Source organism: Eriocheir sinensis, chromosome 49 (genome assembly GCF_024679095.1).
Source record: "Eriocheir sinensis breed Jianghai 21 chromosome 49, ASM2467909v1, whole genome shotgun sequence".
NCBI lineage: Eukaryota > Metazoa > Arthropoda > Malacostraca > Decapoda > Varunidae > Eriocheir > Eriocheir sinensis.
In genome coordinates this window covers 5,230,760-5,247,214 of record NC_066557.1, presented here as the reverse complement: position 1 = coordinate 5,247,214, position 16,455 = coordinate 5,230,760, and the positions used below count along the sequence as shown (strand labels likewise).

Here is a 16,455-nt window from a genome sequence, read left to right as displayed (position 1 = left end):
TATGGCATCTCCCCTCCCCTCCCCTTCTCCTCTTCCTTATCTTCTTCCTCATCATACTCTTATTTTAGACTTGATTCCTTTCTTGTTCTTCCTTATTTGTCTTATTTCTCTCTGATTTTAAGTATATTTCTTCTTCTTATCATTATTACCTACTACTACTACCACCACTACTACTATTACTACCACTACTACTACTGCTACCACTACTACCACTACTTGTTCCTCTTCCTTTGATTTTCACTTGAAGCATAAATCATTTTCTTCTTATTCTTTCTCCTCCTCATTCATTTTAATTGACTTCTTACTTTTTCTCCTCCTCCTCCTCCTCCTCTCTGACAGGTGGAGAGATGGAGGTAAAGTGAACACCTGCTGGAGGAGTAGCAGGTTTCTCTCCACTCAGGTGAGGAGAAACTTTTTTTTTCTCTCCTCTCTTTCTCTCAAGTGTCTCCTTCAGAAATTGATTGATGAGATGAATTGACTCTCTCTCTCTCTCTCTCTCTCTCTCTCTCTCTCTCTCTCTCTCTCTCTCTCTCTCTCAGCTGTTGTCGTACGGTAAATACACACACACAGACGGCCGTAATATATGATAATGATATGCTCTCTCTCTCTCTCTCTCTCTCTCTCTCTCTCTCTCTCTCTCTCTCTCTAATGACTTTCTCCGACACACACACACACACACACACACACGACGAGACAAAGGAAGAAAAAAAAAGAAGAAAAATAAAACAACCCAAACAAACCCACGTATAAGAAAAAAGACGAGACGAAGAAAAACGAGAAAAAAACGAAGAAAAGCGAAAAGACAAACGAGACGAAGGAAGAAAAAAACATGTGTAAGAAAGACGAGACGAAGAAAAAAACGAGACGAAGGAATACAACGAAGGAAAACGAAGAAGACAAACGAGACGAAGGAAGAAAACAAGAAGAAAAAAACATTACCCAAACAAACCCTCGTATAAGGACACCCGCCACCCGCCCCTGCCCTATCCTTCCCATCCTCGCCTATCCTTGCTCACCAGTCCTCGGGCGTCCTGTCGCTCACTACGTCGTGGAAGGCTCGGAGGATCGCGTCCCGGTGTGTGTCTAGGTCTATGCTCATGGCTGGAGGGGAGGCGGAACGCGGCGATGCACACCCTACCGCATCACCTACTAAGCGACAACTGAGCTACCGCGGGCGTATGCATTTATTTTTATTTTTTCTCTCTCCATTTTTTTCACCCCACATGAAAGTAATACCCAGTTTTTATTAGTGTTCCCACATGCTCTCAGTTTTCTTACAGTTATCACGGACATATAATCGTTGGATGCAGACAAAAAATAAACGCAATATGTGAATAGGGAACATTATTGAAATTTTAACGTTGCAAAGTTGAAAACATACACTAATAAAGCAGGCATTTGCATTATTCTTTTCTCTCTTTTTTTCCATTTTTCCCCATGAAATGAATACCCTGTTTTTATTTACCGGTATAGTATTCCCACATACTCCTACTTCGTTGTTTGGAGTAACAGTAATTTCCGTGCTGATAATGCCAACCCCATTCACGTTAACCTGGCAAATAAGCCCCGCCTAGCAACCACCAGTAGGTATAGCTAGGTAGCCTACTATTTATCTTCCCCAGCATCTGCCAATCCTAAGCTTGAGTTGGAGAGGGGCGTGGCCTACCGCATTTAAGGACTGGCCAATGGTAGCTACAGTTGGAAGGGGAGGGTCTTGTCTGCCTAGTTAACGTGAACGGAGCATAACCCAAAAACTACAATGGCTTTTATTTTGTTTTTCATAGTTTAGTATATCTCGGTTGTCAAACATAGTCATAACGACATTTAGATCTGCAAGTAAATAAGAATGAGTAAGAAAAAAAACAGGTAAAAACACAAAATATAAGAGATACATATATTTCTATTGTCTCCGTGCAAATCATCCGTTTTCTTTGTTGTGATGAATGAACATTTTGCTTTAAGGCATCGTGTTTAAACTAAAAAACTGTGCTTAAAATAGACAATGTATTTTCCTATTTACTATTAAGACATTTAAAAGGATGTTCTGTGGCACGAGGGGGAAAAAATAAGTCCCACGGCGGGGCGGCGCGTCGTCTGCAGCGAAGAGGATCACTGGGCCAGGCCGGGCACGTGTTCTTGTGTTCATCCGTTATATTTTTTGTGTTTCCCTCGTGTCGGCTCCTTCCCTAGACATCCACCATGCTGAGCCGTGCCCTGAGCCGCGTGTGGGTGTCGGGCGGGTGTCTGCGAGCCCTTAAAATGCCCCAAAACGTGGCGATAACCCGGAGTCTGGGCGCCCTCTCCTCCTCCGCCGGCTCGTCCTCCTCCCTCCTCCGGCCGTCGTCCTCGTCCTCCTCCTCCTCCTCTTCCCTCCCCCGCCCCACCTCCTCCATGCTGTGCTCCTGCGGCTGCGGCATCCACGGCATCCACACGCGAGGTAAGCTTCACACAGGGAAGCTTGGGATGTTACTACAGAATCACACCCAGCTCACCCTTCCTCCGTGGTGTAGTGGTTAGCGTGTCTACCCAGGAATCCTCCGTTCTCTCCGTGTGCCTGTTCGATTCCGGGATAATATTTAGCAGACCCAAACAGTCTATTACAGAGGCAGAGTATTCGTTTCTGGCTAACATGTGCTGTTTAACATGAGAAAGTCATTGTCAACAGAAAACAGCTTACGAAACTGCAAGAGGAATTTGGTGAAAGCTTACCTTAATTGAGACAATAGTTTACCATCTACCACTGTCCTTAGCAGTGATAGATTAATAGCCTCAGTAGAATAGCCAGGAGGGGAGTAGCTAAATTCTTGAAGCACATGGAAAGTTCATCTATTCGTGATAAATTTCTTTGGTAATGAGGGAGAATTGCTACATACCTCCACCTTATCTGCATCCTAGGCCTCTACAATGCGTACCATCTCCCATTAAGCTAACTTTCTTTGGACCTTAATTTTCAAAAGTTATTCATCTTAACCCTTAAACGGTAGCGCCCAAATTGACTCACATTAGTGGAGCCGTGACTCCATTTGGACCCACTGCAAAAATATTTAAAAAAAAATATATGGATCATCTTTATTGAGTTACACTGCATCAGAATTGAAAAAGAAAACATCTTGTAGGACAATTAAAGTAAAAACAAGGAAATTAATGATCATATTTAATTTTCATGATTTACAAAAAAATTATTGAAAAAAATAGTGACTTTGCCATATAATGTATAAACAAGAATCCTTCGAAAAGAAAAGTAAGAAAATTTAATATTCTCTAACTAAAATGGTTGCTCTTTCAAGTAAATGGTGTAAAAAGTCTATCCTGCAATCCAAATGTGGTGCTCTGACCAAATGAAAATGAACAATTCTTGCATGTGGTTTTATAAATAAACATGTAAATAAATAAATAAACACAAAATGCATACACACACAGTAATTTATGATAATAACATTCCTTGAATATACCATTAGAAATAACTGAAAAGGATAATATCTATTTTTTTTTTTTTTTTTTTTTTTTTGTAAATAAGCAAGTAAATAAACAGAATATGCATACCAGCAAAATTTCCTATGATCAAAATACAAAATATATTTTCCATGAATATACAAACATTTATTTACATATCTTGGCAGTCTGTGCAGTAGATCTCATAGTGTCGCTGACAGGTTACCTTGTTGCACCTTGCGCAAACTGTTCTACATTTGCTTGCAGTCTTCCAAGGGCAAATGTGGCACCTTTTCTTGCCTGATGGTGGTGTAGGCTGCTGGACTTGAATTTCAACAATGTTGAAGCAGCTTTTGATAGTTGTCACCAGTGTCCTGCTGAGGTTAGGATTATCCAGCCTCTTCATAGCACATGGTTTTGCCATTTCCATGGCAAGTTGGTGCATGAACAAAAACCTATGTTGCTTTCCCAGAGAACTCTTATCAAGTCCCACAGAACATATTTAGCATGAGGTATAGGTACTAAGGCCCTGTATATCACATATACAGGCTTATAAACAATGTTGTCCCCCTCGTTCCCCTAAAAAATTACACAAGTGGGTCCAGCTCTTAAGATAGAAGGAGCAACTCCAGCGTGGAGCACATCTGTTTCCCTCAAGGTCTAATGACACACTGACGATCGACTCTCCCACAGAAGCTTTGTAGCAAGGCGCGAGTGAAAAAAATAGCGCTTTTCAAAACCAGGAAGTCATGACTCCACATGGAGTCACGTTCCCGTTTAAGGGTTAAAATTTTTCTGGTAAGTTATGCTGGTAAGCACAACCTGAAAGAACCTCACTCAGCAGGATGGGCTGGTTGGAGATTCTGTCCTCCTTGAACCCCAATTTCTTCAGTTTCCACAATTCTCTTCTTCCTGTTATGTATTTTTCGTTTTATTCTTCCACTTTCTGCCGCATCCCTCCATTCCTGTACTTTTTCCGTTCACTCCACGTTTCTCCTCCCTCTGGCAGGTGACAGGGAGTTGGTGGAGTTCCTTCAGGAGGAGATCGTGGCAGAGAAGAAGACTGTTCAGCCCAACCTTCCATCACATCTCGGGGACTTTACCGTCAAGGCCTCACAGGCAGAGCTGACCCTCTCCCGCACCTTCCACGATGAGAAGTGAGTGTTGAAGCTGATACTTTGGGTTTGGCCTCCATTCTTGTGTGTGCATGCTCAACCACTGTCTCAAACTTATGGAAAGCCAGGCCAGGGTTGCTGTGCCCAGCCTGTGTGTGTGTGCTGAATTATTACATCAGAGACAGAAATGTTCATCTTGCACAGCTTCAGGGATGTCTGTGCAGTCACTCGTCTTCTGGTTTTCATTTACACTGTGCCTACAAAATTTGTTCATTGTGCTTGAACCTGACAGTGTATGTAAAAGTTGGCTAACTAGTTCCACAATTCTTGTAAAATCTGCCCCACAACACAAGCAAAAGTAGGTATGACACAGCTGCTCACCTCTTCCTCCCCTCTACACTCACCACCACTGTCTACCCTTTACAGAATCACCCTCACCCTCAATGTTAACCACACCGTTGACACTGATGATGGCCAGGTCGCTGAGATGAATGCCGAGCAGACTGAGGGTGTCCTGAAGAGTCGGCCCAGCTTTGAGGTGGATGTCGCCATCGGGGCCAAGACACTATCCTTCACCTGCTCCTACACAGCCCCCGGCGACCTGCAGGGGGGTGGCGAGGAGGCTGGGGAAGGTGGGTGTGTGGTTAGGTAGAGATAAGTTAGGAAATGTGTGTATGTTCTTTCCTCTTTGAATCTTTATGGATTAATGTCAAGCTTGCAATGCCTCCTATAACATTCTTTCACTCCAACAGATGTGTTTGGCATCAACGAACTTACAGTTTATGAGGGCGAGTGGAATGAGGCGACCTACTGTGTCTCCGGCGACATTCTCGATGGGGTAAGGCTGTGTGTCTGGTAACTGTAGGGATGGTAGTGATGCTGGTTGTAGTAGTTAGTTGTAATATTGGTTCTTGTTACATGATATGAACCATTACAATAGGTAGAGTCAGACAAATACAAATGCTGTAACCCTGACACCCAAGACATATGTAATTAACCCTTAGAGTACGGGTGGCGATATATATCTCTGGATGCTGTGCACGGGGAAAATTTAGGCATTTAAAAGAGGTGGAAATGGTGTCTTTCTTCTTCCTAATAATTGTATATTCATCTAGTATATATGGCGGTGTAATAAAACTTCTCTCCTAATAATAATAAAAAAGTGATGACAGCCGAAAATATTGCACATTTTCTCGTGGCCGTGATGTGACGCGTGGAAGCACCCCACACACACACACACTATCTCTCTCTCTCTCTCTCTCTCTCTCTCTCTCTCTCTCCTCTGTCAATGTCACTACCATAGCAGTCATCAAAGTCACTGTCACTTTAATTCGCCCGTGCTCTACTTCCGCCCGGAGCAGAGGAACTGCTTGACGCGTCACGAGACATGACAGATGTATTCCGAACAAAAGTGGAAAATGATCTGTGGCCTTCGGTAGGCTGCGCGCTGGAGATGAATGAGAGTGTGTACGGATGCCAGATGCCTCCACCATTCATCTGAGTCAAGAACTGGTGGTATATTTGAAACGTAGGGAGCGTAGAGTGTGATGATTATATGTATGATCCCCGTACGGGTGGGGCGTGTGGTAGTGCACTTATATATACGATCGCCGTAATCTAAGGGTTAAGGAGTGAATGGCTTGTTTATCTGATCTAATTTAAGGCTAAGCATTTTAGTAACACCACAAGCCAATAATTAGATGCCTTTAGAGACTATGAATGAAAGAAAAAAGTTGATTCTATGGATGGAAGACTATAATGGAGATTTAGATTTAAAAATTAGGTCAGCACAGACAGGAATTATGAATAATAGAATCATAGGCTATGAGACACAAAGCCAATAAGAGAAAAGCATAAAAAATCCTGAATTTATCTGAAGTTTAAGCACTTTAATCACGTGATGTAAGACAAGCATAAATACCAGAAACACAATATGTACCTAATTATAAACACCACAATATGAGACTGAATGCTAAATACCACAACAGCAGCAGATATAAACACCCAACTCCTCCTCTCCACCCCCAACCCAATCCTCTTCCTTTAACTACAACTACAAACATGCTTCTTCCCCGGCAGATGATGTATGACCTCCTCATGAACATGCTGGAGGAGCGCGGCGTGACCAACGAGTTTGCCGAGCAGCTCAGCACGCTCTGCTCCGACTACGAACACTCCCTCTACGTCAACCTGCTCCAGGGCGTGCAGGATTTCGTCAAGCGCAAGTAGACGTGTGTCCATAATTGTGCGTATATGCGTGTGTACATGTGTATTTGTTAATGTTCATCATGTACAGACACACATGGAAAGGAATTTATGTACCTATGCGTGAATACTATAGATATGGTGTGTGCGTGTGTGCTTCTTCTATCATTCACACACACACACATACACTCACACACATGAATATAGATTGTCAAATATGTGTGTGTGCTGATTTGTTTCTATTTCTGTGTGTGCATATCTCCTTGTATGCACACATAAACATACACACAAGAATATAGGGCATTATGTTTGTGTGTGTGTATGTGCTTTTTGTCATCCTCCATACATACAAAGACACATTCAGCTGTACATGTGTGGACATTTTATCTGGCTGTGTTAAAGATATGTGTAGATGTAAAAAGAATATCCACACGGCCATTAGTGTCCATTTGATTACCTGAGTGTGTATGTGTGTCTGTGTGTGTGAGAATGATTTGCATAGTGTTCTCCCAGAAACACACAAACACACTTACACACAACACAAATCACTGATACTGATACACATTCTGAATTTTTGTGATGGAAAAGGGAAAGAAAAAAAAAGTGTAAAAAGAAAAGGAGGTGATGGAGTTAAAACGTCGCCTCATATTTTCCTCCTAATTTGGTGTGAGTATTGGTTAAGTTTTTATACTTGTGAATATATTTTTTTGTGAGTTGGGTGGCGCATCAGTATGTTCACCGTGCACCTAGGTGGACGTAATAATGAACATGAATATAATTCGATACTGTACAGAGCCTTCATTGGGCCATTTGTATTTCTTAATAAACCGTTGAAAAGGAGCTGATAGTCTGATAACCTTTCATTGTGTTTGCTCCTCTGATAATACTACTATGCTGCTACTACAACTACTACCACCACTTTACACAATACTACCATTAGTACTCTACTTATTCCTACTTATATTACTATTTTTACTACTACAAATGGTTACTTAACATAGCAATTAATACTATTTTTATTACTCAATATAAGGAATGGATAGTAAGATTTTTTGGCAACTACTACCAAAGACAAAACTCCCACAGTGCCAGTTCTGCTCACCAACACCTTCCCATCTCCTTTGTCACCCACTGGAAGCAATGCTGGTCTGCTGTCAATTGGGCTGGTAGCTTTTGTGTAATCCTGCTAACAAAGAGGCAGACAAACAAAAAGATAACTTCCTTGTCAGAGGCAATAATAAGAAAATATTATCATTATTATCATTGAGAGAAAAATGTGTAGAGGTAACATTTATTTTTACTGCAATGCTTAACAACCTACTTTAATAAACACATATACACGCACACACATCTTTCGTTGCCGCCCTAGAACCAGGGATTAATTCCATTTGCATGTCTTCTCTGGTCATTCGGGTTAATTGCACCTTCACTTTTTCCTCTGTTCCTCCCATTCTTTGTAACCACCAAAAATCCACCTCTTAATGTACTCTCATCCCTTCAATCTTCCTCACACACACACACACACACACACACACACACACTAAAAATAAACAAATAACACAGACATGCAGACTCATAAAAACGGAGGTGGATCAACTTTATTGGGCAGGTTTCGTTTGGGTTTAAATTTTGTGTTGACCCAAAGAGTTTCCGAGAAGAGGTGGAAGGTCAGGCCGGCAATGGTAATGACCTCTGACCCCCTGAAGTTGGGCTCCCAGTGGGCTAACCGGAAACCACGCTGATCAAGCCCTCGGAGCACCCTGAGAGAGAGAGAATACAGAGAAGAGTTATTACAGTGCACATGTTTTTCACACACCCGAGATATTTCCCAGAGGAGAGAGAGAGAGAGAGAATATAGAAAAAATTATTACAGCATGTTTCTCACACACCCGAGATATTTCCCAGAAGAAAGAGAGAGAGAATATAGAAAAAAAGTATTACAGCATGTTTCTCACACACCTGAGATGTTTCCCAGAAGAGAGAGAGAATATAGAAAAAAATTATTACAGCATGTTTCTCACACACCTGCAAACACACACCTGAGATATTTCCTGGCAATTAGGGTCTTGTTACCTGTCTTAAGTTCGTCCAAGTGAACCTCAAGACCCAGCTGTTGTGTGTGCTCCAAGATGCTGGTCTGAGAGAGAGAAAGATAAATTTTAATACTATTTCTTATTTTAATTTTTCTGCATATTTTTCTTTTCCTACTACTTCTACAGCCATTACTGCAACTCCTATTTCTACTACTGTAACATCAACAACCACTCCTACTACTACTACTACGACCACTTCTACTACTACTACCACTAACCTTAAACAGTGATTCTTCCAACACCTTCCACTCATGCCCTTCAATGTCGATCTTCAGGTAGTGGAGGTGGTTGTTGTGGTGCCCCAACCTGCTCATGACAGCAGGTAGGGGCCAGTAGGTGAGGAGCTGGGGCGAGGAGGAGGAAGAGGAGGGGGAGACATAATGCAGGAGTTGCTTTAAAAAGTCAGGTCCAATTCTTACCTTGTAGAACCACATCCTGTTGAGTTATTATTATTATTAATACTATACAACTATATTTATTATTACTACTATTACTGTAAGGTATCTGACTATATATCAAGCCTGTTTTTATATGCTATTTTTTCTCAGTTTCACATTTCTTTCGATCTTCAATGACCATACACACACACACACATGCACACACTTCTTTTTCTTTGTCTTTTTCATCTTCATTTCATTTAGCATCCTTATTTTCCCTTATGGGGTTAAATGGGCTATGAGTCTCTCCTACTCATGACAATACTCTCTACTCCCTACTGTTCATCCTTTTCACACACACACACACATACACACATGTACACACCCTCTCCCTATCTGTGTTGGGTACTTCATGTGGTCGGAGTCGCCATCGAAGGTGAACACCTCGCAGCCGTGCCGGGCTATGCTGCCGTCGAAGGAGAAGTCGTGGCCGGCGCCCAACGAGTACACCAGGCAGTACTCACCCTGCCTGAACACACCGGGGTCATGGCACACATACCTGTGGGGGAGGAAGGTGTATCATTATTTCTTGTATGATTTTTACTGATTCTTCTTTTTCTTCTTCTGCTGCTTATTATTATTATTATCATTATTATTACTATTATTTCTATTAATGTTGTTGTTTTTGCTGTATTGTTATTTTGATATTGATTATTTTTATTCTTATTATTATCACTATCATGCACTGCTGCTTCTGCTATTTACGCCACCACCATTGCTGCTACTATTCCGAAGACCACTACTATTGCTGCTTCTAATACACTACTACTATAACTACTGCTTCTGCTACTAACAACACCTTCACCATCAGCTGTCTCCACCACCCCCACCACTACTACTACTACTATTACTATAACTACCACTGCTGTAACTTACTTCTCCCCATCTGCTTTGTGATTACAGGTGAATCCTCCCATTGCAATTAACTTCCGACAGGTGTATGTAGGTGTGGAGAGCAGGTGTAGAAGTTCCTCCAGTATTTCCTTCAACTCTTCCACTCCTCCTCCCTTTCCTCCTCCTCCCTCCTTCTCTTTCCCCTCTATTGACGAAATAAGTGATTGGTTGGTATGACTTTCACGGGTCCATTCTTGATTCATTTCTTCAGGTAGCTTGTTGTTCTGTCTTCCTACTATTATTCCTCCTCCTCCTCCTCTTTGACTGTAGACGAAGGGAGGAGGAGGAATGTGGAGGTATTGTAGAGGGTATATTTGCTTGGCTGAAATGAACAAACTGTATTACAAAAGAGAGGAAATGAGGAAGAGGTATTGGTTTGGGTAGATTAGAAAAAAGGGAATAAGGAAAATGAGGGGGGGGGATTAAAAGGACTGAGTAAGGGAGAGGGAGGGAACATGGAACACTAGTCACCAAAAAGGCTATTTGCTTATAATGTGGCTGCCTGCTTTAAAGGTGTATTTAGTCTGTTTGTGAGGCCCATCAGTGACCTGCCAAACAATTCAAAAACATATGGACAAGGGCATTTAATTCACTCCTGTTCCAACAAAGTAAATGCGAATGTAACTTTTTCAACAAGACAATTTTCACACTTAACTACTGCAGGAGGTGTGGATTACTAGATTCAAGAACAACAACAACAAAAATGACAGTGAAGAAGGAGGAGGAGAAATAAACCAGAAGAAGACAGATCGAAGAGGAGAAGGACCTAAGGTAACATTTAAAGAAATATTATATAAGACATTAATTAACAAAATTATAATAAAGAAAATATGTAAATCTTACCTGCCTCATGAGTTGACCTGAAGAGGAGGAGGGAGTGGAGGAAGAGGACTTGGAAGAGGAGGAGGAGGAGCAAAACATTTCTTCCTCTTTGTTTCAGAAGGCCCTGTTGATGCATCTGGAAGGAAAAATCTCTCTCTCTCTCTCTCTCTCTCTCTCTCTCTCTCTAGCCTAAGAAACAAATTTGATGAACTGCGATGTCTTGCTCTGACAGAAAACTTTGACGTAATTGCTATAACCGAAACATTTATCGACACCACTAATATTGATTTAAGTTCCGAATACAACATAGATGGCTACAGATTCTTCAACAATGATCGTGTAAACCGTAGAGGGGGTGGTGTCGCCCTTTTTGTCAAAAGCTACTTGCAACCTACTGACAAAACACCAAGAAACAGTAACGTTGAACATTTGTGCGTGCGAGTAAACATTGCAAAAGTCAATTTAAATATATCTGTCACTTACAGGCCTCCGGGGCAATCACTTGATGGCGATCTTGAAATGTACAGCGTCTTAAGGCAGTCACTTAATAACAGCGACTCACTGATACTAGGAGACTTTAACCTCCCCCATATCGACTGGGCGACACTGTCGGGTACAGAAGGTGAGTCCCATAGAATGATCGAATTTCTAGAGGAAAATTATCTAAGCCAAATGGTTTCTGAACCAACTCGACAAAATAACATACTTGACCTTGTTATAGCGACCCAAGATAACCTAGTCAGTAATGTCACGGTAGGAGAACACCTCGGTTCCTGCGATCATAAACTAGTGCGCGTTGACATTAGAGCTCAAACATCGGTGACTGAAAATAAAGTTAAGGTGCCCAATTTCAAAAGAGCCAACTTCGTAGAAATCCGACGAAAACTAATAGATATGCAACTATCAGATGACGGCAATGCAGAGGACGCCTGGCTAAACTTTAAAATCACTTACTCACTCAGCAGGACACATTTGTCCCCTTGTGCGAAGCGAATTAACACTAATAAAGTCCACCTTGGTTTAATAGCGAAATTAAACACTCAGTCAAGGAGAGAAAATTGTCTTACAGGTTAAAGAAAGACCAAAGCACGCCCGAAAACATTAGACTTTACAATGATGCAAGGCGACGAGTAAAAGATTAGTGCATCAGGCAAAGCGTAGATATGAAGAAAATATTGCAGCCAACTGTAAAATAATCCGAAATCCTTCTTCAGTTACATAAACAACAGAAAGGCGATCAGAAGTGGAATTGGACCTTTAATAAACAGCGACGGTGCACTAGTGACTGACAGCCAACACGTTGCAAACCTATTAAATAATTACTTTTCCTCGGTGTTTAATAATAACAGTCCTCCAAACACCACCAACACCAGTACTAATGTAAATCCTGACCATGCATTGTCTAACTTTGAAATAAAACCCGATGAAGTCCTTAAAGCCCTCAAATCACTTAAAACAAATAAAAGTCCTGGACCTGATAAAGTATATCCAACTCTGCTGAAAGAAACAAAGAGCGAAATACTCTCCTCCCTCACAACCGTATTCAATATGTCCTTGCGACAAGGCATTGTCCCTTCAGATTGGAAAAAGGCTAACGTGACACCGATTTTTAAGAAAGGAGACAAAAAAGTACCAGGTAATTACAGGCCCATTAGTCTAACTTCGGTTGTAGGTAAGCTACTTGAGGGCATAATTAGAGACAAAATTGTGAGTTACCTTGAAAGCCACTCATTAATTGGGGACTCACAACATGGCTTCCGAAACAAAAGATCCTGCCTATCAAATCTATTAACCTTTTATAACGACCTCTTCACTGTTTATGACGTAACCAAATCACTGGACGTAGTCTATCTTGATTTCAGAAAGCGTTTGATAAAGTCCCGCATCATAAATTACTTTACAAATTAAAACAAATAGGTATTGACGGTCAGGTAAACCAATGGATCGCGAATTGGTTGAGCAACAGACAACAAAGAGTAGTGATTGACGGATTTAACTCAGAGTGGGCGCCTGTCACTAGTGGCGTCCCTCAGGGCTCGGTTCTTGGCCCAGTGCTCTTCATTATTTACATCAACGACGTGGATGTTGGACTCAATAACCGCATTAGTAAATTTGCAGACGACACAAAGATTGGTAACTCGGTTCTCACTGACGAAGACAGGCAAAGCCTCCAAGAGGATTTGCACAAAATTTCAACTTGGTCGGATAGATGGGAGATGCCCTTTAACGTAGACAAGTGCCAGGTCCTTCAAGTTGGAACGAGGAATAAAAAGTTTGATTACGAAATGCGCGGCGTTAAACTCAAAAGCGTTCAATGCGTCAAGGACTTGGGGGTCAAAATCGCGTCAAACCTCAAATTCTCACAGCAATGCATCGATGCAGCAAATAAAGCGAACAGAATGTTGGGCTTCATTAAAGAAACTTTTTATTTAAGAATAAAGATGTAATACTCCCGCTCTACAACAGTTTAGTCAGACCCCACTTGGAATATGCGGTACAGTTTTGGTCTCCTCACCATGCAAAGGATATTGCTAAATTAGAAGGTGTTCAGCGTCGGGCAACGAAAATTATCCCTTCCTTGCGCAACAAATCCTACGAAGAAAGGCTTTCTACCCTTAACATGTTCTCTCTTGAGAAACGTCGCCTCCGAGGAAAACTGATCGAATGTTTTAAAATACTTAATGGTTTCACGAATGTAGACAGATCAACATTGTTTATGATCGATGACACTTTGCGCACGAGGAACAATGGCGTAAAACTCAGATGTAGACAAGTAAATTCAGACTGCACCAAATTTTTCTTCACCAACGTTGTAGTGCGAGAATGGAATAAGCTCCCATCATCAGTGGTCCAGTGTAACACGATTGACTCCTTCAAAAATAAGCTCGACCGTCACTTCCTTCAACTTAATATCAACTAGAGTAGAAATGCAACGTTTTGGAGCCTTCTGATTAATGTAAAATCACTTAGGTTTAAGGACAGACCACCAAGTCTGGACCATGGGGTCTGTGTGGTCTGATTTTCTATGTAAATCTATGTAAATCTCTCTCTCTCTCTCTCTCTCCTCCTACTACTACTACTAGTCTACTACTACTCCTAATACTACAAGGGGAAGGTGGGGTAAAATGGCACAGGTGGGTAAAATGGACCACCCCATTTTCTGTGTTTTTAGCTTTTGCCAGCTATTGATAAGGATATGGACATACTCCTCGGCTCACTAGTCAGCTGTAACGTCGGGGCAAGTTTGGACGCCGACGTTTGTTTGTGTGTGAAAAATCCCAGAATATTTTACAACAAGCTGATCTATTGGTAAGGGTCTGATAAAATCGTGGGTTAAGATTCGTTTTAGGTCCGTGCCAGTATCTCATTACCTACCTTATGAAACATCACTATCTCTTCATATATCTTTTCTACAAACCTTCAACAGTCATGGAAACGCTTTGAAAATCCAATTCAAGGACTTTTTTTTTACTCTTGAAAATATGGGATAATGTTTACGAAAGCGCGTCGCCTCCTCTGGCGACGGTGCAGCCGGTGTTGCGAGACATACCTCCTTGCTGAAATAAGTCACATATACATGTCGGGGGGAGGGGGGCGTAGCCCCCCCCCTGGTTAGAAGGGGGGGTCAAGGGGGGCGCAGCCCCCCCGTTAGTAGGTCGTAAAGTTCGGTTGGAGTAGTTTAAATATGCTCCCCGACCCTAAACCCTCTGCGAGCTATTTTACGGCTGCGGCGGCTGCAGCGTCGTCGCGGCCGCCGCCAGAGGAGGCGACGCGTTTCCGTAAACATTATCCCCTATTTTCAAGAGTAAAAAAAAAGTCCTTGAATTGGATTTTCAAAGCGTTTCCATGACTGTTGAAGGTTTGTAGAAAAGATATATGATGAGATACTGATGTTTCATAAAGTAGATTATGAGATACTGGCACGGACCTAATACGAATCTTTACCAAATCGTGTTTGTAGAAATACTGTAACTCATAATTTCATGTGTTATTGCATGATTCTTTGGTGTTACTCTGTGAATGAGTCTGACTACTGAAACATTTTTCTGCACCACCATATTGTTCCGCTGAGATTGTTGTTAACATTTTCATTGCCCTTGGGGCAAAACGGCCCACTTAATAATAATTATTTTTTGCTGCTAACTCACAACTTCACTGAACAATGATAAGGACAAAGTGTTCTCTATTTCTATTATATGAATATTAATTTTATGTTCAGGAAGGTAATGTCACTTTTCATTTGTGAGTTCCTGTTGTTCATGCTACTGAGCCAATTAAAGAACAATTATTTTTGTAATGCATGAAGAACTTTTATGTTCAAAAAGGTAATTTCACTTTCACTTGTGAGCAGTTTCATGAGAGTTTAGCCTATTGGTGTTCATGCTACTGAGCCACAAATCATTTATTTTTGTAATGGAATAAGAATTTTATGTTCAGGAAGGTAATATCACTATTCATTTGTGAGTGGTTTATGAGGATTTATTGTTGTTCATGCTACTGAGCCTAAGAGCAATTATTTTCTAATGGAATATAAGAACTAGATTATTTTAGTTTTATGTTAAGTACTCTTTCTTGTGTGATTATCTATCAAAACGTATGTTTTGGCATGTTACCAAGCATTTCCATATGAGGGCCATTTTGACCCCATGTGTGAGGTCCGTTTTGCCCCACCCATTGTACAAAATGGTCCACCTATAGTGGCTATTTTTTTTTTTTTTTTATTATTCTCATGAGTAAACGATCCAAAGTAGTTCTTCTACAGAGAGTTTGTTTTGTTTAATGATGAATAAAGATTGCAAAAAAAACAACTATCTCTGAATATAGTACAAAATTGCTGCAAAATGTGGAGCGAAACCTTAAGGGTGCCGTTTTGCCCCACCTTCCCCTACTACTACTACTACTACTACTACTGCAACTACTACTACTACTTTTTTTTTTTTTTTTTTTACGTCTTGGCCTATTGCGCCGGTAGGCTTATCCCGGTGGATCCTGATGGTCGGTCCAAGGCTTCTTCCCGGTGGGTCCTGATGGTCGGCCCAGCCCGTTCTGGCGCAGGCGAGTGTTTATAGTGGTGCCATCTTGCATTGGCTCATGCTGCCCTCCCGGAGCTTATCTTTAATCCTAGAATCTAGAGTCCGGGTTGATAGATGGTCTTCTGGACAGCATGTGGGTAGTTTTAAGCCACTCGGCGGCGGCTGAAAAATCCCAGCTTGGCGGCACCGGTCGGGGAATGAACTCGCGTCCTCCTGAACGCGGGGCCGTCTTGCTATCTGTCCAGCCACCGCCTACTGCTACTACTACTTCTACTAAGACTAATACTATCACTACTTCTGCTGTTAGCTACCTTCGCCAACATCACCACCACCCCCTTTCACAGCGCTAGCAATACTGCATTATAATTTTCTCGTGCTTTTTCCTCGTATTACTCTGAGTTTTTTCCTCTCTCTCTCTCTCTCT

At 41.6% G+C, this 16,455-nt stretch overlaps 3 protein-coding genes across 54 annotated transcripts in view; 1 reads left to right on the top strand and 2 right to left on the bottom strand.

Moving 5' to 3' along the window:
* The window catches only part of LOC126981738 (drebrin-like protein), a 30,318-nt gene extending 29,141 nt beyond the window's left edge, over positions 1-1,177 (bottom strand). For all 50 annotated transcript variants that reach the window (XM_050833206.1, XM_050833212.1, XM_050833211.1 and 47 more), the window contains exon 1: positions 1,017-1,177. In XM_050833206.1, the coding sequence (XP_050689163.1) occupies positions 1,017-1,099 (83 nt within the window). In that variant the 5' untranslated portion in view covers positions 1,100-1,177. The remainder of the gene's footprint in view (positions 1-1,016) is intronic.
* Positions 1,178-2,075: 898 nt separating this feature from the next.
* On the top strand, positions 2,076-7,592 carry LOC126981743 (complement component 1 Q subcomponent-binding protein, mitochondrial-like). Its single transcript, XM_050833265.1, has 5 exons — positions 2,076-2,437; positions 4,442-4,589; positions 4,974-5,179; positions 5,300-5,385; positions 6,627-7,592. Exons 1-5 carry the CDS (start codon positions 2,200-2,202, stop codon positions 6,774-6,776), a joined length of 828 nt encoding a protein of 275 aa, XP_050689222.1. The 5' UTR covers positions 2,076-2,199; the 3' UTR covers positions 6,777-7,592.
* A 437-nt stretch (positions 7,593-8,029) lies between these two features.
* On the bottom strand, positions 8,030-16,386 carry LOC126981742 (uncharacterized). Of its 3 annotated transcripts, none has more exons than XM_050833262.1 (7): positions 16,343-16,386; positions 11,020-11,134; positions 10,159-10,498; positions 9,608-9,781; positions 9,064-9,280; positions 8,792-8,889; positions 8,030-8,512 (listed from the first exon to the last, which is right to left on the bottom strand). In XM_050833262.1, the coding sequence occupies exons 1-7, from the start codon at positions 16,352-16,354 to the stop codon at positions 8,326-8,328; spliced, it is 1,143 nt and encodes a 380-aa protein (XP_050689219.1). In that variant the 5' UTR covers positions 16,355-16,386; the 3' UTR covers positions 8,030-8,325. The 3 variants fall into 3 exon arrangements, with proteins under 3 accessions (XP_050689219.1, XP_050689220.1, XP_050689221.1); XM_050833264.1 differs by having other exon boundaries at positions 8,341-8,512; positions 8,826-8,889; XM_050833263.1 differs by lacking the exon at positions 16,343-16,386 and having other exon boundaries at positions 11,020-11,184.
* Between the last annotated feature and the right edge of the window lie 69 nt (positions 16,387-16,455).